Source organism: Stegodyphus dumicola, chromosome 1, assembly GCF_044657685.1.
Source record: "Stegodyphus dumicola isolate Sdum_Otavi_A_Nest chromosome 1, ASM4465768v1".
Classification (NCBI taxonomy): Eukaryota; Metazoa; Arthropoda; class Arachnida; order Araneae; family Eresidae; genus Stegodyphus; species Stegodyphus dumicola.
The window spans coordinates 262,040,680-262,062,980 of NC_140768.1; the positions used below are offsets into that span (position 1 = coordinate 262,040,680).

Here is a 22,301-nt window from a genome sequence, read left to right on the forward strand (position 1 = left end):
ACTGTCCACCAAAACCGGTTCTCTAAGTGAGAACTTTATTTTATGGAGTAAACGCTGAGCTTTAATATCTAAGTGAGAACTTTTTTTATGCAGTAAACGCTGAGCTTTAATATATTGTTCGAAGACAGGATTCATATGTTGATGTATAAGCCCTTAACACCAGTAGTAATTTTTGGGATTTTGGCTACTGAACAGGTTGACTGCGCAAAGTTGCCATTGTTTTCCCATATGTGCCTGAAATATGAGCCAGTCTTTCTTTAGAAAAGCATTTCACAAACGCATAGCTTGCAAGACAAGGATGCTGCAACGTTTTGCATCATAGAAAATGCAGGCCTAGTTCAGGACAATTAATTTCTGTAGCTCATTAATGAGAAAGAACACATCAGTTCATACTATCTCAAAGATAATTAAAAAAAAAAAAAAAAAAAAAGATGATGCAATTTTAGTTCCAACAGCGAATCAGTGAAGAGCTTCCGTTGACATCACAAGACGAAAAAATATTAATTTTCTTTGGATTTATGATTTCATTGAGTGTATATTTTTCAAAAAGAAAAACAAACTGAAGTTTGATCAATTAAAGCGATAAATAGTACGTTTCACACCGCCTCGGAGATGTTTTCTGAAATATTTATGTAGAACTGCGGAACCTGATCCAGCAAATGAGTACCGATGTTTTAAACTAGTTACTGCAAAGAATAAAATGGATTCTGCCAGAGGACCGGTTATAAAATTGATTTATTGAGAAAACTAAGGTAAAAAGTATAATAAAAACTGTCTGACGGCTCTAACTATTTACTGCATACCCAGTTCCTAACCTGCATTTTAATTTTTCCTTCTCCATAGATCACACATTATTGAAAAGTCTGCACACTTATTTAATTGCAGTTGCGGAATTTGCTCAGTTTCCAAATACCCAAATGAATTTATCTGGCGTGGTTATGAAAGTCTTTAACTCTTCGCTTTCGGGGACAAATTCTTATGTTCATTCTTTTCAACACTCTAGCAAGACTTATTAGGCGGAGCCTAATCTAGTTACCTAGATTAGGTACTTTTTAGCAGAAATATTTATTCTACCGGGGACTTAATAAGACCTGGACCGGTGTTTCTTTGTATAGCTGAATCGCAATATTAACAGAAAATTCTATTATTATTATGATATTTAATTCGGCAGTTAGTAAAATTGATAATATTGAAAATGTTCTATTTTACCTGGGAAGAGAAAAATACGCATGAACATTTGATTAAGAAAATCCTCAGAATGAAATGCGAGTTCTTCAGCAAAAGAAATATTTTGGGGTTGTACTCATCTGGTGAAATAAGTTTTAAATAGAATAAAAGTCAGAATTAGGACCAGTTTTTATGTGACTTCAAGAAATTATGTTTAAAATGCTTGCTTTTTTTAATTCTCTGTTACCACGTTTTGTTACTATTAATTTATTTATCTTATATTTATTTTATTATTTCAGTTGATTTCGATTGTATTTTTTCAATTAATTAATAATTTACTCATTATTTATTTATTTTATTATTTCATTTCGTTTTTTGACGGTTTACTATAATTATTTTTATTTACCTCTTTAGGTATTATAAAAGCTTAATTGTGCTTTATTTATTTATTTTTAATTATCATTTTTTAATCTTTATTCACCACTCTATCTGTAGATCTTGCAAATTTATTTCAAGAGTTTTGCTTTCTGGGACTTTTACAGCCATCAGTTCTTTCTCCCGAAGCTAATGATTTTCTGAAAGTCAGGCTCTCAGTGGAATTCTTTTAGGATCTACTATAGGTTTCCAAAGCTCAGCCTGACTTAAAAATGTGGTTTTAATCTGACATAAGTTATTAAAGAGCACCTATATCGAGATTTTCGTTAGCGTTCCGCATATTTATTTATTATCCCAGATCAATCATATTTATTTATGATTTGTTATCACAGATCAATCAACAACGTAACTTCTGTTACATTTAGACCCTAACTATTCGTCCTAGTAGAATTTCGATGGACAAAGCAAACCAAAATTTATTTGCAGCCCACCAATAGCCGAGTGTATAACTGAAATCTCTGAACTCTGCAGTTCGATTTCGGCTCCTACCTTCCCCATGTGTAATGTGAATACGAGCCTCTTTCCTATAAACATAATATAAAAAGTCTTCCATAAAGGCAACTTTGTGTTAGACAGATAGCCATCGCCTGCTTTTCCTTTAAAACCCAATTAGCCTACCGCAGTTAGAACTTCCTTGCTCACCACCACCGCCACCACAACTTCTTTTTTCGCCGTTTGGGTACTGATAAAGTCCTGAACACATTACTTTTATCTTTCTAAATTTTATTTTGTTCAAAAGCTAAAAATAAACAAATTGTTTGGAAGAACTGCAGGAACTGGTAGGAATTTTTTACCTTTTGCTACTTCACTGGCTTAATTTTCATTTGCTGATATAAATCGAATATTTTGCTATTTCCTTCTATTATTATTTAAATTTTGTAATCTAAATTTCCTGCTATTTTCTTTCGTCTCACGTTATTTCACTAATCAATTTAGTTCATTCATCCAAATGACTAATATATAAATTGGGTAAATATATTTTTGAAATGCAAGAGCTATTACTAATAATTTTTAAGATCCTGACAGGAGTCATAAATCCTAAAATAGTCTACTTTCTTTCGAAATATAATAGCTTTCTGAAAACTAGCAAAAATCAAATGCAAATTTTGTCTGTATGTACAGCAAGACTGCTATTTTTTAAAATAATAGAGATCACTTCAGTATTGTTTCTCATAACTCAAGCTCTAGATATTGCAGCCATAAACAAGCTGCAATATCTAGAGCAAAAGAAATTTACGAAACTGTATGATAAACTGTTTTATCAAATCAAAACTTACGCGGCAAATAATTATTTCGTGCAACTATAATAACAAAGCACAATTCTGGAAAATTACATTCCTTAGCGCAAGGTTTAATTACCGCGTAAGTCCAAAAAAACTTGGCTTAAAGCCTTTGAGTTCAGGGGACCGAAACATTACCCTGCAAATTCTTATAATCCTACTTATCCCTTGTAAAGCAAGTAAAGCGTACTTTGAAGGCCCTTGAAAGAGCGCTGGACGTGCCTCTTGATCCGAGAGTCGCTTAATCGCGCCACTCTGATTGCGCATATGCGCCTACTCCAGTGAATAAACTCCATTAAACACACTTTAATCTCAGTTATTAAATGAAACCTCGAAAGTATTATTTAAAATTAAAGGAACTTTAATTTTAAATAAAACTTAATTTCTATCAAAGACTTCAGCGAATACGTTCTTTAAATCAATATTTTTATTTTTATAAAATTATAAGATCTCTCTTTTACTAATAAATCTTCTCGATATTCTGTTGTCTGATAGAACAAACTCAGCAAATTAATGCACTTAAATGAAAGAACCTTTAAAATGAAAGGACATTAATGTAATCAGAGCAGAATACATCTAAAGTGTAAAAGGCCAAAGAAAGACGTAATACCATATCAGGGGGAGGGGAAAGTGAAAATTTCCTTTCATATGTAATGAGGTTGAAAAATGATTCCTGCATGAAAATTACTCTGAATTAAGATGAGACTTAAAAATGTTTGCTAAAAAAAATTCAGAAAATTTCAATTATGGTTTTCGTGTATTAAATACAAGCAGACTTTTACCTTTATGAACTGTACGGAGATCTGACAAATAGTTTGTAAATTATGGGCCCGATGAAATCCGTAGCGTTTGGCTTTCAATATAATAATGTATAACCGTAATACAGGGTCCCAAAATATTGAACTTCCAATCAATTAATGCACTAACTGTTTAAGTAAATATTTTTATTATTCTTATGTTATTACTGTTTTAACTAAAAGGAACATGCGTTTGAAGTTACCAGTTGTTTTACATCCAAAGGTGTAAGTCTCTGTTTAAAGAGAATTGATCCAGTAGGTTAATACCTTTGTTTTATCACAGACACATATTCTGTTTAGCTTAATTTCCACAAAAATCTTATTTTATTCATTTTTTATACTTCCTGTCAGAGCCGAGACAAGAATGAAGCAAGCGAAGCACTTATCTCACGGGAACAATTAGAAAGGGTGCCAAATTAGCTATTGAAATTTAGAAATTTATTAAAAAAATTTTTTGAAGTACACCAAGAAGTAGCAAAAGAATTTTGTTACAAACAATCCAGCTAACTAAGAGAAGAAATAATAGCATTAATTTATTTTGGAAAATGCTGAGGTTCAAAGTACAATATTTACTGTTTTCTAACATTAAAATTTGTTGATGGAATAAAGGTACTGAAATTAACTAACACTTGTTTGTACTAACATATTAAGCTGCATAAACTAAACTAGTCTAGAAAATACCAAACGATGGCGAGGCATGCTATCAATGAGCTCATTAATGGCTGCCTAAGGTAGCCTTTGCCATGCCACATTCACTGCTGTACGCAGATCGTCCAGGGTTTGCGTAGTCCTCGGTTAATGTCACGTCCAATGACATTCCATAGGTGTTCAATGGGCTTCAGATTTGGAGAGGCTGCCGGCCAGGATGGGATGTCAGATCCGATCAGGCTGTTAATAGTGCGCCGTGTGACATGCCGCTTGGCATTGTCTTGCTGGAATACCGTGTTGGGTACGCCTTGCAACCAGGGCAGAACAACAGGCTTCACAACTTGAGTGACGTAGCGGTCCGCTGTCATAATGCCGTTAATGTGTACTAGGGGCATCTTGTGATAAAACGTTATGCCACCCCAAACCATAATGTCCGGTGCAGGACCGGTGTGACGCTCGGCGAAATGGGCTGTTTCGTAGCGTTCACCGGGTCGCCAGTCGACGGCCGTAATTCCTCCACAGACAAAAACAAGATTCAACCGTGAACAAAACCCGATGCCATTCGATGGTCCACGCACTATGACGCTGACACCACACCAGGCGTCTAGTCTTGTGTTCAGCAATCAATGGTACACCTGTGGCTGGTACCTGTGAACGAAAGTGTACTTCATGCGATCTGTTGCGTATAGTTTGGGTGGACACAGATCCACTTGCTCCTGGAGGACAACCGGCTTCGGATGTCACGTGACGTGGAGAAAAGGTCTCCAATAGTTGACCGCTGAATACGCCGGTCTTATTCTTCTGACGTGCACCTATGTCCACTACTTCCTCTTCGACGTGTACGTTACCACCTTCCTGAATCCACCGTGTGACACAACGTTGGATGGTACTCACATTCTTCCCAACACGGGTGGCTATTGTGCGCAGAGACAAGCCAAGCTCATGGAGTTCGATAATACGGTCACGTTCCTTGGTCGTTAACTGATGGTATTGAGCTCGCCGACGTCTCAGAGGCATTTTTTATGCTTTTTTTAAAGTCTCCAATGCTCCGTAAAACCTCAGATGCTGTTTATGAGAAGAGAAAGTGGCTTAACTTTATAGCCCGCATATACGTACCACGTGATCTAATGCGCACGCAACTTTTATCATTTGCATATCCACCTCACAACTCTCACTCCTTCAATTTGCATGACGCTAGGCGCATTCTTTCTTGGTGCTGCAACTTCATTTTTGAGGAGTGTATATATCACTCCACTTTTTTTTAGAAAAAGAAAGTCTATGGACATACTGCAAGCGCAGAACTTTCAGAAATAAAAAGTTCTTAATACGGCTCTCCAACTGGTAATATTTAACTTAATAATTAGTAACATTTAGCTTCTGTTTCGTTCTATTCAAAAACTACTTTGCTACTTTTTGAAAGATATAAAATCATAGTTGCGGATTAGGGAACACCTAGTTATAGATTTTTGAAGTGCTTATGAATTCTTTCATGCAGCTGTAGTAGCCCCTACCCCGCCATAGCTTTTCGAAAACATCGTTGATGTATTCAAAAGGCAGCCATTAGCGACTAGAACAGAAAACGGCTTTTGAAATTTAATGCTAATAAAAAATTATCTACCATCTTCAGTGACTAAAGGACACTTAAGAGATCTTCCTGTAATAACAGCAGAAAGGTAGATGCGGATCCATTGAGTATTGACAAGTTAATTAAAATGTTTGCTGCTCAAAAATCACGAAATGTGAAGAGTTAAGAGATGTAGGAAAAAGTTACTTAAAAAGAAAGAAATCAGAAAAAAAAAAAAAAAAAAAGTTTGTGACAAAATTATGAAGTCAAATTATGTAAAAAATGATCAAGTTAAGGTTAAAAGTAAATCAAACTAACTATTTAAGTAAATGAATATGACATAATATTGCAAAAAATGGATTAGAAGCATTATGCTGTAAAATAAAATATATTGAGGTAAGACTTATTTTTTCATACATTTTAAGGTTTTCCGTGTAGAAATTATTAAATGTTTCAGAATTTTGAATTTAATAAAAGCATGCTAGACATTTCAGTTTCTTTTACTGAAAATTATATGTTTGATAATATTACAAAGTGTTGCATTACAGTTTTTAATACATTTGTGTTCTATATAATTAGTGAAAACTGCAGTATTTTGTAAACTATTCAAAAGCAAAAAATATGACATAAGTAATCGTAAAATTTAAATAAAATCGTAAATAAAAGTAAAGTAATTAATGATAATAAATTATGCAGCAGTCTGACCATGCCATAAGAAAGTATAATTTTAAAAGAACACCATAGGGGTCCCGAAACTTCTTAAAGCAGCCCTTCCCTTAGATAGAAGATAAAATGTCGTCCTAAATAGTTCTGGGTTTAGAAACTGCTTTATATATATATATATATATATATATATGCATATATATATATATATATAATTTAACACTTGTTAGTTCACTGTTTCTATATGGGTAAAAAGTAATGTAAATTAAAAATGTACTGATATTATATTTATTTGTCATCATAATTTTATAATTATTAAGTATATACAGCATTTATATCTAGCATATATACAGCATGTTTTATTCGAAATTTGAAATTTTTTTCTAATTTATGCTACTGTTAGTTTTTTTTTTTTTTTTTTTTTTTGTCTTTGAATAGAAAATATCATCAGATAACTGAGGGGTTTGAAAGATTTCTCTATTCAGAATTCAACTAAATAAAATTTCTGTGACTGCTTGTGAGTTTCTTAGACAGGAATGCTTTCAATTGGTCTGTGACACAGTTTATTATTCATGACGATGTTATTTTTATTGACTTTATATCATTTTTGATAAGATTATTAGAAGAATAGAAGATTATTAGAAGTTAACGGAATCCTTGCTGATGGAAGCTGGAACCTCTCTCAAACACTTTAACAAAGGGACAAATGAGAGAATAATTTATGCAAACAATAAGTATTTGAAAGAAATTTTAGTAGAATTATTGAATAGAATACTAGTATTTCAATGAAAAAGGAAAATGTTCATAGCTTACATTTTAAAAATTTCTGATGCGTTCCATCGGCTAACTTTATTTTATTTAAAGATTCAGCAAAAATGCTTGCACTATTTTCAAATGCTATTCCAACCATGTGATTGGAAAGATTGGCATATTTCGCACATTTTTAAGCATAACAAGCAGAAATCTCATTTTAGGCATCAATTTTACTTAGGAATAAAGAATATTTTTGAGCCATTAAGATATGTAAAATAGATTTTTCTTCTCTATGTCACCAATCACAGTGACACGTATAGCATACGACACATACCTGACTTTACTGAACAATGAACATGTGATCTAGACTCGTAGAAGACCCAGTCAAAGCCGGCTTCTACAGCTAAACGGGCCAGCATGCCATATTTTGAAATGTCTCTGTCGCTTGTTGTGATGTCAACGGCGCGTCCTTCGTAATGTAACGAATCTGCTGAATGGAAGCCTTCTTCGTCATACCCTTCGGTGACTCTTAGCTTAACCCCAGGCCATTGATTCATCACCGAAATGGCCAGTGTGTTCAGCTTCTCTTTGCATCGCTGAAACACAAGGAAATAGGAAATAATTATAGAGTTTGAATGAAAATGATTATAAATGTTATAATAATTTTTATAATATCACTGGATATAGCAATATGAAAATTAAACAATTAGCAATACATAAAAACAGATTGCTAAAATATTCTAAATATATTGATGGCAAATTCTCTTTAATTTAATATTGTATATGCACAGAGGCAAAGAATGCAACTGAACCTTTACTAAAGAAGAATCACAGAAATAAAGTGCGTATGCAAATCTTCGAGTTGAGTTTTATTGTGCGATACACATGCGGATAGTGTGGAAGGAAGGTTGGAGCGATATCCTACTAATGCTTACTGATTTTAGAGTTCTGCCACTCAACAGCTTCAATAAAATAAAAAATTCTCTTTTTAATACGATTCACTTGGGAGATATCTATGAACCTAAAGAATGCAAAAGTATTGATGCAATATTCTGATTTACTCAATAAGGCGCTCTAGTAACTCTAATAAGGAAAGTCTGCCAACAGTCAACTCTTAAATATTTTCGAAAAAATTCATATGACTATGCTCATCTAAAAATAATCTAAAATACATAGCGATAAAAAAATTTCCACTAAAATACTGTAAATAAAATGTGTAGCAAATGAATATATTTAGATTATAATATATTTAAAGCAAATAACCATATATTTAAATTATAATGATATTTGGCGATGAACCGGCATCTGATGATTCTGAACGATTTCAAATTGCTATTTTCCGAAACCCAAAATGATTGGATACTTGTTCTATTACCAGCGCGAACTAATTTAATGAGGCTAAAAAAAGAAATTTAGAATTTTCAGGAAAATTCTGAAAACTAATCCTTTTTTTTTTTTTTTTTTTTTTCAGGAAGATGCTTTATAGATGCTTTATATTGCAACTATGTAATTACGTTGCGATTGTTATAATGCTTCATGTGTAATCAGTGCGCACAGATAACGGATTAAATGTATATTATACAGATAATATATAGCGAATAAAATATATTCTAAAAATAATAATATATTCTAAACGTACCAAGCTGAATAAAAGTATTATATTGAAAATTGTAAAATATGTATTTTGCTTACCAAAGGCAAATCTGTTACAGTAACGACTTTTTTTATATAAAGATATGTAAGTTACTAAAGAGCAGTCACTAACCTAAGTTAAGAGCAAACAGTATGATGACTTTGTGCAGAAATGCAGATGTTGTCATAAATTTATATTTAATGTAAATGTTTACACAGTTCTGTCCGAATCACCAGCAGCGATTTTGACAAAACTGGGAAAGTGTTTGCACCAATTGGATTATAAATTGGTTCAGTAAATAATCAATGCACACAAAATTTCACATGAATCTACCATTTAAATATACACAGTGTTAAAATAATAGCTGCAAAATCTATGTAAATTGGTTGAAACCATGTACATGTAATCAAATTTAGCAATGCCGCGCTGTTTTGGAAACTTCCCGAAATTGCTAAATGCTGCCAAATTTTGTCAAAACTTTCGCTTTTGGCAATCAAAAATTTCATATTAATATTTTTCTGTATTATCTGTAGATATTCAGAAGCTGATTTTAAATGATATCCTTCATTTTAAGAGTATATACTCAACTGCACTTTTTTTTCAAACCATTTTGAAATTCAAGAATAGCAGACGTTCCTTGTCAGAAATTGGAATAGTTTGGACTTACTTGTTGAGCATAAAATTCCGAGCTGGTTTAGAATTTACTGCAATACTATAAAATCTTAATTTACATCTTAGTAATTCTCGTAAATTACGAGTTTTTCTTTACCAGGAACATTTAAGAAAACTTCTACAAAGACTGTGAATTTTGTATTTAAAAGTCCTAAAACCTGTCCTTGGTAATTTTAAGAAGAATTTCAGAAACTATTTCCGTAAATTCAGAAGATAATATGTTTTAAATGTGAATTACCTATCCTGATTTAATATTGGGTTCATCTTCCAAGAGGGAATTAAAAAGCTAGAGAGGAAATTTTAAATACGTTTTGAGTAACTACAATGAAACCTAGGTTCATGAACTTAATCCTTTTCTCAAACATGTTCATCAATTGAAACGTCCATAAAAGGGATACAGTTTTCCCTATAGGAAGTAATATAAAATGATTAGTTTGTTCCTAAACCACAGATGATTGTTTATTTAAACTTTGCAACAGTACTTTGTACGTATGTTCAAAACCCCAAACCGAAAAATAATCATTGAATGTTAATAAAAGAATAAATAAAATATTAAACAGATAAAATAAATGAAAATTTAACTTACTGTACCTGTACAAAGGAGGGTATAGGAAGAAGACGTTAAGTTGAAAATGGTGAGAAATATGTTATTGTTTGGATGCGAAATTTCCTTTCTTAAAAACATCAGATAACTCTCTTTTAAGGGGCATCTTCTTTCATCTTTTCTTTGTCTCTAAATGCCAATCGACTCAGCTTGAGTCTCACTAGGTCTCTGTTTCACGGAAAATTTGCCCAATGTAATGCGTTGTTGTCTACGTTATAAAATGTTTCTAATGTGAAACATGGCATTATCCTCGAAAATTATTATATGTCGTTTGCTACTGCTTAATTACGCTAAAACGTAATTCATTCCTGAGTTACAATAATAAATATAAAAATAATACAAGTTTATTCTTTGTGTGTGTGTATTTAATTATGGCAAAGCACACTAGGGCTATCTGCCTAAGGGGAGGGATGCCTTTGTGGAGGACTTTCTAGGGGAAACTGGCTCGTATACACGTTACACATGGGGAAAACCACGAAAACACGCATGAAGCCAGCCCGTTTGCGGGATTCGAACCTCGGACCGAACTACCAGTGTTCAGAGACTTTACCGCTCGGCCGCTGGTGGGCCAGTTTATTCTTTGAAAAATATATTTCTATTATTTTTAACATAGGTCATTTTAATTCTAAATTATTTTTCAATTTGGACGGAAAAAATGAAAAAAAAAACAATGATTTGTTTATAATTATAACTTTGCGCGTAGTACCATATTGCAATATTATGTGGCTGACAAGAAAGGTATTTATTTAAAATATTTTAATATTTGTAACTTAAAATAAAAGTAACATAAAATAGTTATTAAGAATATCGAAATAAATATACAAAATTTCACCCTCATAAACCAATTATAAAGATGTTGAGCTTTAAAATGTGTTGCATTTTGAGGATATTTTGACATTTTAAAGGAACCTTGACTCCTTAAGATATTTATCATTCTTTACATGTTAATACAAACATATTGTTGCGTGCGTACGGGTTCGTTATGAAATGAATGCACAAGTCCGAGGAAAAATGAACAAAAATTTATTATTATCACAACAAAAATGCTTAAATTTTCTCAAATTATCATGCAGTATTACAATATCTCACAGTAGTTATCTTTTAACTACTCAAATGTCTAATAGAACGTAATTCAAAACAGCTAAAGAACGCTAATCCGCGAATTCGCTACAATCAACAAGAGCAGTTTTCTAAACAACAACAAACTAAGCAACTACTACAACTACGAACTGAGATGTTTTCCTCCTTTTATAAGATTTTAAAATCACGCGCTAGAATTTTCCAGTACATTCTCGAAATCAAAAAGAGATATTTATTTATTTAATGCACGCGCTCTTGTATTTTCAATTTTCCGGCTTAGCTTTCTTTTAATATTCGTCACGTGCTGCACTGCGCGAGAAATAAAACCATTTAATTTATAATTGAACTAACATTAGCTTTTTAAATACCATATTCGTAACATTGCCCCCTTCCCAAGGACTGCACGTCCCGGGCAGTACAATCCCTGGAAAGGAAGCTAAACTTACAACTGTGGCATAAATGCAACTGAGGCATAAACATTACATTACAATATCAAACAACATGAACATTAAATGCAATAACTAATCAAATGCTAAATGCATATCAAATACTAAATACAAATCAAATACACATTTGAAAACAAAAAGGACCATGGTCTTATACTATTTACAATTATTTACATTACGCACTATGGCCATAGTAATGAGCTAACCTGTCGTAATGAACGACTTTAGGTTTAGAGTTCGAAGACTTACGGATTATGACGTCATTAAGTCTGTTCAGGACTATATATGGACCATCCGAGGGTGACTGTAATTTAGGACTGAGTTCTTTTCGTTGAATCGGGTTCCACAACCACACCTTGTCTCCTTTGTTGGATCTATGTCTAGTAGCTCTCGTGTTGTATCTGGACTTCACTTTCTCCGTCGCCAGGTTGACTCGCTTTCGTGCGGAACGGTGCATCACTTCAAAACGGGCCTTGACATCTTGGACGTGTTCCTCAGGCGATGAAGGTGCATCCGTAAGGCAATCAAACAGGCGGTCACAAGGCAGACGAAGGTCTAGACCGAAGAGCGTCTGTGATGGAGAATAGCTGGTAGTCTTGCGTTTCTTTTCGACCCTAGCATGATTTCGGCAGTTTCTCGAGCTGGTTCTTTCGGACAAAGCGTCGGCAATTCCAGGTGAGGATCCCTTCTTAGGATGGATAGTCATGTCTTCAGATCCTGAAAGCAGCTTGTTGTTTTTGAAGTCGAAGGAAAAATTGTATTTCCTTAAAAAGTCCAATCCGAGTATGCATGGATCTGTAATATCCGCCACATAAGCCGTGTGATAGTAGGCGGCACTTCCAAACGTGATGCTCACGTTTAACTTCCCAGTTATGTCGATCTTATCACCAGACGCAGTCTGAAGGTTAACACAGGATGGCGTCCAAATAAGTTTATCTTTAAACTGTTCAGCTAAATCTTTCCTAAGGATGGTAACATTAGCTCCTGTGTCAATGATCATATTGCAAGGAACTCCATCGATATTCCCATTAATGGACAGTCCGTTATTGTTGCCACTCACCATAGAGATCTTAAACGCTTTCAAACAGGGTTTTTCATTATCTGACAACCTCCGTTCCTTGATATGGTCATTAATTTGTTTCCTGCGTCGTTGCTCAGAAATGGTGTCAATTTTCGTACCCTGGGGTGTTCTGCAATGCTTTTGTACGTGGCCTTCAGCTACACAGTTCCAGCACTTTAGTTTGTTATCAATCCTTTTCTGTCCCATGGCATTTAATTGTCTGTTGAACCCGCCTCTCTTATTTTCCGTGCTCTGGGGTGTTCTGCAGTTCCTTCGTATGTGGCCTTCAACACCGCAGTTCCAGCACTTTAGGGTTGGTTTCTTCTCACCAGTATTCCGTCTCAAGGCATTCACTGGTCTTATCAAATCATCCATTTTATTATCCGTGCCCTGGGGTGTTCTGCAATGCCGTCGTATGTGCCTTCAATACCACATTTCCAACACCTTAGAGCCACTTTGTTCTCACTCCTACTGCGTATCAAATCGTCCACTTGTCTGGATAAATCATCTAAACGAGCCATCAATTGATCCGCTGGCTCGTGGACTCGCACAGCTCTGACTTGGTAGCGATCTCTACGAGTTGCTTGCTGGGCTGCCTCGAATTTCATGGCGTACACTAAAGTGCTTTTCATTTCAGATCATTAACATCCGCCATTCGCAGTGCTTTCTGTATTTCAGGGTCCCGGATGCCATTGATAAAGTACTGCAGGGACAGGATTTCCCTCGTTTCTGTCGGGCACTCCGAAAAGGCGTGATGTGACAGCCTTTCAACATCCGTGGCGAGCTCCTGAAGTGTTTCGGTGAGTTTCTGTTAATTGGATTTTAATTGGAGCCTGCTGTAGTCTTTTAAACATTTCTCCTCGAAGTGCAGCTCCAAGGCGCCGGACACAGCTTCGAAATCTAACCTTTTGTTTTCGGGAAGAGTCTGAAGGATATCCACTGTGTCGGCTCTGTAAAGAAGCGGCGAGATGGCAGGCCTTAGCTTGGGAATCCCATCCATTCGCATCCGCCACGATAGAAAATTGTGTCTTATACACCTGCCAGGAGGGCTTCCCATCATATGTCGATAGCTTCAGAGAGGGACGAGCAGGCATGGGTAGAAATTTTAAACCATCTGAAGTGCTCCCTGCCGTCGCTACGAATTTCTTTAAAGTGTCAACTTCTTTGGCGACGACAGCAGAAATTGTCTTCGATTTGTTGTTCAATATGCCCTTGGACGGCAGAAACTCTGCCTTCGATTTGTTGTTCAATATGTCCTTGGACGGCAGAAAGTCTTTCTTCAATTTGTTGTTGGAAGGCCGAAACTCTTCCTTCGACTCGTCGCTCCACAGCCGACACTCTATCTTCTATTTCATCTTTGACAGAAGAAACCTTTTCTTCAATTTGTCCAACTTTATTTTCAACCACATCTATTCTACCTTCCATAGCATCGAATTTGGTTTCTATTATGCAGGCAATTTCTCTTTTCATTTCATATTGACTTTCTTCAATCTTTACTTGTACGGCTTTTATTTCGTCTTTAAAAGTTAATTGACCAGCTTGAATGGCCTTCATCTCTTCGTTAACGGATTCTTGGCCCAATTTCATCTCGCCTTTAATTTCTTCTTTAACGGAGTTGACGGCTCCTTCCATCTTTTCTTGGAAAGCAGCAAATGCAGTTATCATTTGCCTGAATTGTTCTTCCATCACTCTTGTTATTGGCATTCAAATCCCACTTCTGACACCAAAAATTGTTGCGTGCGTACGGGTTCGTTATGAAATGAATGCACAAATCCGAGGAAAAATGAACAAAAATTTATTATTATCACAACAAAAGTGCTTAAATTTTCTCAAATTATCATGCAGTATTACGATATCTCACAGTAGTTATCTTTTAACTACTCAAATGTCTAATAGAACGTAATTCAAAACAGCTAAAGAACGCTAATCCGCGAATTCGCTACAATCAGCAAGAGCAGTTTTCTAAACAACAACAAACTAAGCAACTACAACAACTACGAACTGAGATGTTTTCCTCCTTTTATAAGATTTTAAAATCACGCGCTAGAATTTTCCAGTATTTTCTCGAAATTAAAAAGAGATATTTATTTATTTAATGCACGCGCTCTTGTATTTTCAATTTTCCGGCTTAGCTTTCTTTTAATATTCGTCACGCGCTGCACTGCGCGAGAAATAAAACCATTTAATTTACAATTGAACTAACATTAGCTTTTTAAATACCAAATTCGTAACAATATTATAAATATTTTGTTAAAATCTATATTTGTGTAGCTTAAAACTTTGTAAAGCAAATTAATAATTAAAATTAGCGAAAGATAATCAAGAAAACAAGGTTTTATGCAGAACTGCCACTAAACTATACAAGCTATTATTATCCATACAGCAATGAATATTTCTTGTGCGTAAGTGCCACTAAACTGCCAACTGAATCGCTGAATCTTGATAGTATGTACAGCCTGCCCGCATTAAGTTTTTTCATTTATGTGACGCTAATAAGAGCCAGTTAGAAAGTCTTCGAAGGCGTTTTTACGTGTAGGCAGGTAGTTCTCATGTGTTTTATTTACTACATCCGAATAAATAAGTAAACAATTTAAGAAGCTTTATTTCTTATTTTTTTCTTAATTAAACGGAAAGATAATGGTAGTACTTCTACATCTGGTCGATTTACAAAATTTTAAAATGCGCACATGCACACACACCTAAAAAAAGGGGGAAGGGGGTAAATTTAATTTTGACCTTTAATTTGAATTTATCCTTTTCGCTTTCGGTATATTTTTAAAATGTTCGTCAAGGAATGTTTACAAATCGTATAAGTACTATATTTTAATTTATCTAACCAATGAACCGTCGACTGATAAAATAAAATATAAACAGAAAAATGAGTTTACATTTAAACGCGAAAACAAAGAAATTTTATAGAAAAAACGATCACATATTTTTAACATGAAACATATAATTTCTGAGAGGATGCTCTTCCCCCTCCCCCCCCGAGAAGTAAAATAATGAAAAAGAAATCATGCTTATTTAATCTTATTATTCACCCCTAAAATTTTTATATCTTCTGCAGATTTTTTTTTTTTTTTTTTTTTTGGGGGGGGGGGGTAAGTTGTTTTTGTCATGATATTAGTTGACATTAAATCTCAGTCTAAAAGAAAATTCTACAGGTTATTTTATAGTAAAGAGAATTTATACGTAAGTAATATTTTTTGAATAAAAATGTAAGGAAAAGTACAATACGAGATAATAACGCAAAAATAACTTACAGAAGACGGTGCTTTTTTCGAAAATAAGAGTTTTGAAATGCATAGTGATGAATTCAAATTATCAAATAAAATTGGTTGTTTAGTTTAGAAATGAGAAAAAAATCGAAAACAGGTATTAAATGTTGGACAATGTTTTCCATAGTGCAAGGTAAAGCGAAAGATATAAAAAATTCAATTGAATTTCTTCAGCAACAATGCCGTTCCACCTGCCATTACCAGCATAATTCATAACAGTAAATGAAATTTCAAAATTGGCTGTTTCGCAACTATTTACTCCAAAAGTTCTGTTTTTTAACGTATTTTATTATTATTTTTATTCTTTGTTTTTTGTGATGTTGGGAGTAATTTAAGTGGCGTGGTTGCCTACTAAGGATACTTGATATAAGTGAAATATAAGTTCTAATGTGTGCTTTTCTTGAGCTATAAAAAGATAAACAGGAGATGTCAGACTATGATATATTAGAAAAAACATATAATCGATAACAAGTGATTAACTTTACTGGTATAAACTACTGCATTATATCAGCAGAGTTTTCTTGGCAATCCATTTAGATCGGCAGGTGCTTGACTACAACAATTCCATGCGATACTTCATATAAATGCTGTTCGAGACATTCTGCAAGATCCCTAATCCTATTCTAGTCTTCTACAACTATATTCCATGCATCATATCGCCCCATCACGCTGGAGAGAATCACGACTACTGGCCACATCGATAACCAGGAAGGCACACACACTGGATAAGCACATCGGGAGGACAGACAGTCTTTACACATTTCTTGGCTTCTACCGTGAGATTATATATTTTATCCTGTTCAGCACTGCGCAGACACAAGGGGGAAATGTAAATTTTCTAACACTTTCCTTCTCAGAGTTCAAAGGAAATTTAGGAAAAAAAAATCTGAAAACTTTCAGATTTTACATTACGGTAAAAGGAGCATTTTTTTTTTTCATTTACATATACATAGACGTTTGGAGAGCATTTGGGCTAACGCTCCTTTGGGCTAAAAATATTTAAAAACAGCATATCTTTAGAATTTCTGATAGACAGCCTCACGCGCTGGAGATAAAAATGTTTTATTTGGTACAGTGTTGCTACTGCACTCTTTGAAATCATTGAGGTTTTTAATTAAAAAATTCTTTAAAGTTTTGCAAAATACAAAATAGGTAATAAAACAAATTCGAAATTCAAACTTCCGTCTTCCCATATTCGGATGAAGAACTAAATTATTAAAAAAATTTGGTGGCTCTAATTGGTGGCTTTGATGGTTTTATTGTTATGTTAAATTTGGTGGTTGTTTTTTCACAGTGCAAGAAACGTACATAAATTCATGCATATTCTTCATTATTCAATTTTTTTAAATATAATACAGGGCGATAATATTTGGTGGTAACAATTTGAAAAGTGACTGAACACTTAGTGATTCGACGCAAAATACCGTTTCGAGGCTAATAGCTTATCTGAGCTAACGCCCCTTTGGGCTAAAAAAAAGCATTAATTATTTAAAGTTCAAGACCTATTAGATTTTAATAGACCTAATATTGTTCTAAATAGAACCTCTTCCTATATTTGTCTCTGATAATATTCTTTGATAAAACAGCGGTGGGTATTGTGCCTTAAAGCCATACTCAATGTCAATTTCCTTTTTTCATACAACTCTAATGTAATGAAAACGAATATCAGTGTGCTTTGTTCGAGAAGATTGAACTGTTTTTAACCAAATGCTGTGCACTTTGATTGTCATTAAACGGCACATTTGGGTCTGTTACCTTCTCCGAAAAACATAGCTTTCTTACTCGCAAACGCAAACGCATGACTTTCATATCAGGTTTCAATGTATAACATCCCCACAATACACTGGAGAGAACCACGGTTACTGGTCACATCGATAACCATGAAGATACACACCCCGGATAGGTACGTTGGGAGGGCACACAGTCTTTGCACATGTCTTGGCTTCTACCACGGAATTATATATTTTATCCTTTTCAGCACTGAGCAGACGCAAAGGGGAATGCAAATGTCCCAATAATTTTAACAGGAAATTTTTAGACAGATGAAGAACTCACCGAGTTAAAATTTATATATTGTTTCAACCTACGGGATCGTACGCAAATATTCATGTAACCACCTCTTCTACCACCAGATACTTAACTAGAACTAAAAGTAGTGCTTAATTATTTTATGTAAACACTTCGCCAGAGGCTAAGAGTACTAAAGAGATGTTTACAAAGAAATGACGTTTCTTTAATACCCTCAGACATTGAAAAGGATGCAAATACTCTATACTCGCTATCGGAACATGTAATTTTTTTAGAAGAATTAAATTCAGTGTACTGTGTTCTTACATAAATCACCAGCTATGCAACAGTTATTTCGTATCAATTTTGAAAGTTAAGAAGTATATTACAGCAAATTCGAGAGCTCTTCTTACCGTGTGCCATCGTGGTGTAATTGGAAGTACGTCTGTCTAGCAATTGGGATGTCCGGAGCCGGAATCCCTGTGAGGGCGTCACATATTTTTTTTTTTACTTTTCCTGCTCTGAAATAAAATGCCTAATAGTCTCTAAAGTCGCATCCAAATTGAGGACGATAATTCAACACCATCTGGGTTTGACAGTTGGGTCCGCATCTCCCCAGTCCCTCTTTAAGATGGGAAGAATATAAAATATTTTGTCCCTACCTACCACGTTCCTTCATGGTGTCATAGTAAATACGTCCGGCTAGCAGTCGGGAGGTCCTGAGTTCAAATACAGGCGATAACACTGCACATTTTTCACGTTTTCTGATCTGAAATAATATTCTTAATGCCTATAAGTCTTCAGTGCAATCTGCCTTAGGAAAGACGTATCAGGAAAGGCATTCCTTTTTAAATATGTTCATATTTATGTTACATACGGAGTAAACTGGCATTTGATGGAAATGACGAGGATAGAACTCGGAGAGAATTTTTAAATTTTAGCAGTCTGATTCTGTTGATAATGGGCATTATCGTAAAACTTGAAGTAAATTCCACCTAAAAAAAAAAAAGAAAGGCTTTTTGGGGGACACTGAGTCACTATAAAATGTTATAGTAACTGAAATTAATGTAAATGGATTCGTATAAATGATTTTTTTTAATCGGAAATTAATGAAATGCTTTTTAAAACATTTAGATAATTACACAGTTTATGGAATGCCATTCATATGTAAGTCAAAATGAAATTGGTTCTGCTTTTTCTGAAAGCATTTTCTAAGCAAATAAAGAGCTAAGTTATGCGTATGTACATTTATCGTTAAAACGGTCAGAGCGTTTCGGGAGTTAAAACACCCGTTTCCTGTGTTCAGGATCCTGCAATTCCCTTTATGTTATATTTAATGGAGAAAAAAATAATAATAATGCCTCATCTAAGAATTGCTAACAGGTTTTAGTCATTAATATATAAAACTTACTGATTTTAGCTAATATTCATCTCATTTTTCTCAGTTTAAGAGCTTGATTTTCATCCTTCTCCTATATAGTAAATTTTATAACTGGAAATCTCCGTCTCTGAATAATCCGAGAGATTTTCCTAAATCGACTTTTAGGAATCAGAATTTATGAGTTCAACAGCAGCCGAGCGGATAAAGGCTGAACCATGGTAGTTCAGTCGGGGTTCAAGTCCCAGCAAATGGTTTCATAAGCATTTCTGGAGTTTTTCCACATTTAATGTAAATATGAGCCACTTCCCGTTTAAAATCTCCCAAGAAGGCATTCCCTATAGGCAAATAGCCCTAATATGCTTTGCTGTAATATAACAAATCCAAGTCCGAGCTTACCAACTTGCTGAACTTATACCAAAGTAATTTTGTTCGGATTTCGAAAACTTTCTATATGTCATTAAAATGTTCATCATTTAAGTCCACGTCTCATTGCCTTATGAAGTTAAAAAATGCATATTGTTCAATATTTATGTATTCATATTTATTACTTTCTCTCTGTTTTGTTGCAAACGAAAACTTTTTCCCCAGAAGGATAGTTTTTCAGACATTTCTAGTAATTTCACACAGGTTAAATATGTATTTGAATAAAATATTGACATTGAATCGAGTGCTCTTAAAACCTACCATCTTTGTTACAAGTATTTAACTTTCTAATAAAAACGAGGAGGAAAATAAAAGACGCAGAGTCCATTTAAAAGCATCAATACTTAAAATTTGAAAAGGAGGAACTAACTACCTATTGCTATAAGAATAGAAAGAATGAACTCGCTAGAAGTAGTTAGACTTAATATTAAATGACTAGGCAAGAAGATAAATGTATAGACAAAGTACATGCTACGCAGCATCGTACTTGAAGCAACACCACACCTTTCGGAGCCTAGACACGACGAAAGGCCAAGGTTTCGACGAAAACTAATTATACTTCGCTATTGGAACATGTTCCCTTGTTTTTGATGGACAACATTCATTTTTACCCTCAAGATATCTAACTGGGGGGAGCAAGTATTTGGCAATAGACTGTTATTTGTAGTTTTCTTATACTGTAAGCTGTCCGCAGGTTTTCTGTTTTCCATACCACAGGTTATCTATATTATTTATGTATTAAATATTTTGCTAATATCTGCTTCTTTTGATGGCATGATATGATGAAAACATTTTGGGGGCTTTTCGAGTGTGAGAATATGATAAGATTTTTGTTGTTAGATGATACAGTTCTTTATGCTTTTTTAAAATTTCAAAAAAAAAAAAAAAAAAAAAAAAAAAAGACACTTCGAATCTACTACAGTTGCTCTTCAGTATACATATTTTTACCATTTAATTAATTTAGATCAAAGAAAAAATACGAACTTCAGCAATCGATCTCAGCTTCATTAGATATGAAAGTAGAAGTGCCTAATCTTCATCCAAAATTCGTGACTTTAGTGTGGATGAGTTTATTATGTGTGTTTTATTGTCAAAAGTGAAAGCATTGTATATTACTTTGAAACACTATACTGAACATGTGAGTGAAATATTTTGAAACACATATACTGAAAATATGTTGAACAAGGAATTAATTGAACATCAAATGGATGGTGTGATCTTGATGCCCTTGAGCATAATATAATATCTAACATTGTTAAGAAAATAATCAGTTACTTCTTTGTACGAAGTGAAAGAACTATTGTAATCGCAAAAAATTTCGAGTGTCATATTTCAACGATAATATCCATTTTGACCGCTCTCGAATTTATCTGAAAGAGGTTTTTGTGTGATATCCTTACATACGGACAGGACTAATTTTCCCAAAATATTATAAAATGGATTTCAAGTGGATTCAGAAGAGATTTTTTTTCGTGATCTCCGTACGTACGTATGCATGTATGTAGTATATAGCTTGCATAACTCAAAAACGATTAGCCGTAAAATAATGAAATTCTATCCATGGGATTGCTATAACATCCAGTTGTGCACATCCCTCTTTTGTTACAATCAGCCACACCTAACATATATATCTATATATCCTTCGCGGAATATATATTCAGGGGGTCAGAGATTAGAAATATTTCTGGCCCGGCTGGGTGACCTCTGCTTTTTTATTCTTATATGTTAGATAATTGTGCATTTTTCACTTTAAAAGTGATCGAATTATATTATTGTTATGTTCTGATTAAGATTTTTATGCTTTTAGTTAATCTGCAAGCAGTAGTTGTAGAATTATTCACAATTTAAAATTCTGAGTTGCTGATGTTGCGGCTATTTGTTTGCGTTTGAAACTCTTAGCAGTGCAGTGAATTAAGTCAGCTGGTGCACCAGCTTCAGCGTCAGCCAAGTGGAACCGGAAGTTAACTTTAAATTTAGTGCACCTCCTGCATGTTGCCCGAATTGCTTGTTTTTGAGTGGAAACTCTAATTAAAATTGAAAAATTGTTTTTAACTATATTTGGTATTTTAGGTTTTTTTGCGTTTTACAAAAACTAATGAAAATTTTGTGAGGTTTTTATATGTTTTTCCTTTGCCGCAAAGTGAGAACTGAATTGATTCAACGACCAATATATTTCTAATGAAATAAGCTGAAATGAAGTACAGCAAAAAATGTGTATAATTTAATAGACCGTACAAGGAAGTCACGTGGTGTCCACATCAGGTTTTTTTTTTCTTCATTTATTTGATGAAAAAAAGAGTCTGTGTAACGCAAATATATATATATATATATATATAATCTATCTGTCTATCTATATATATATAATAATTTATTTCCTATACAATCCTCATGTGCTCCTTAAGTACAACTC

At 34.0% G+C, this 22,301-nt stretch overlaps 1 protein-coding gene across 1 annotated transcript in view; it reads right to left on the bottom strand.

Moving 5' to 3' along the window:
• The window catches only part of hh (hedgehog signaling protein), a 228,377-nt gene that overhangs the window by 20,852 nt on the left and 185,224 nt on the right, over window positions 1-22,301 (bottom strand). The window contains exon 2 of the mRNA XM_085827440.1: window positions 7,642-7,903. Within this exon, the coding sequence (XP_085683566.1) occupies window positions 7,642-7,903 (262 nt within the window). The remainder of the gene's footprint in view (window positions 1-7,641; window positions 7,904-22,301) is intronic.